At 32.0% G+C, this 1,356-nt stretch overlaps 1 protein-coding gene across 1 annotated transcript in view; it reads left to right on the top strand.

Annotated features, from left to right (window-relative positions):
- The window catches only part of LOC107585918 (inositol 1,4,5-trisphosphate receptor type 3-like), a 2,719-nt gene extending 1,978 nt beyond the window's left edge, over positions 1-741 (top strand). Inside the window, exons 3-4 of the mRNA XM_016273099.1 lie at positions 306-427; positions 637-741. Of these exons, the coding sequence (XP_016128585.1) occupies positions 306-427; positions 637-741 (227 nt within the window). The remainder of the gene's footprint in view (positions 1-305; positions 428-636) is intronic.
- Positions 742-1,356: the final 615 nt, after the last annotated feature.

The raw sequence follows: 1,356 nt of genomic DNA on the forward strand, positions 1-1,356 counted from the left end.
AACCCAACCCCCACCCCCCCCCCCCCCCCCCCCCCAAAAACCATTAAGGTCAGGTCTGATCTGCAGATGATACAAAAGTTTAGTTGAGATCAAATGTGAGCAAATGCAAAAATATTTTTTTCCTGTGAAAGTCCAAAGCAAATTTTAAATATTAATTTTATTCTTTCTCAAAATTCAGTATTTCCCAAAATGTGGTCTCACAAGAACAGTGTCTACAATGTTTTTTTAAATTAATTTATAAATTTAATCACATTTTCCAAAAACAGACACACAAACAGCTGATACAATTTTTTTTTGAAATCTAGACTGCCTCTTTAAGGTTTATCCCATGAACCGATATTCTGCCCAAAAACAGTTCTGGAAGGCTAAACAGGCAAAACATGAGAAGGATAAGATTGGAGACATGGTGCTTCTTCAGAAATTGCAAGTAAGTCACAAACAATTCTATTGAATTTAGATCATCAACAGAATCCACCTTTGGTTTTTAATGACAGCTGTGAGCAAAGAGGAATCTGAGGTTTTTAATATGTTTGCTGGGACACATTTCATATGATGATTGACATTTGAGCTGCTTGCAGTTCTTTGTTGCTCATTTGTTTGTTTGGTTATTTATTTATTTATTTTTTCATACCAAAGCATGCAGCTAATTTGGAACAAAAACAGAATGAGGCCGAGAACAAAAAGGTCCATGGGGATGTGGTAAAATACGGCAGTGTCATTCAGGTGAGAATCTGCATTTAGTAAAATGATACCTGTTAATTAGTTGCTGATGCAGTCAATGTAATCTGATGTTTTTTTACAGGTTGTTTGTCTATAAATACATCTTTGCTGATTTTTATTTCAATTTTTTATATTTCACATTAGAAAGGTTTCTCAGAACATTTCTTCAGGACATCGTTACTCCATTTAATAATTATGTAAAAACGTACAAAATCAAGAGAGGTTTCGTAAGGTTATGTAAAGCTCTATCAAACTGCTGTCTATTCCCATTTGTCTGTTCCATCTTTTTGACCCTCTAACTCTAGCACTTTCTATTCTATTTTAATTTTACTTGATCTATTTATCTTCTTTTTTTATTTAAAAAAACAAACAAAAAAACACTATCCTTCTATTTTTTGTATTCTATCTACTTGTTTTGTGTGTGTGTATGTGTATGTATATGTGTGTGTATAATAAATATATATATATATACACAGTCATGGCCAAAAATATCGGCATTGGTAAATATGATCAAAGAAGGCTGTGAAAATTAATCTGCATTGTTAATCCTTTTGATCTTTTATTAAACAAATTCCCAAAAATCTAACCTTACATTGGATAATAAGAATTTAAAATGGGGGGAAATATCATTATGAA

Source organism: Sinocyclocheilus grahami, unplaced genomic scaffold, assembly GCF_001515645.1.
Source record: "Sinocyclocheilus grahami isolate Dianchi unplaced genomic scaffold, SAMN03320097.WGS_v1.1 scaffold75.1, whole genome shotgun sequence".
In the NCBI taxonomy this organism is placed as follows: Eukaryota; Metazoa; Chordata; class Actinopteri; order Cypriniformes; family Cyprinidae; genus Sinocyclocheilus; species Sinocyclocheilus grahami.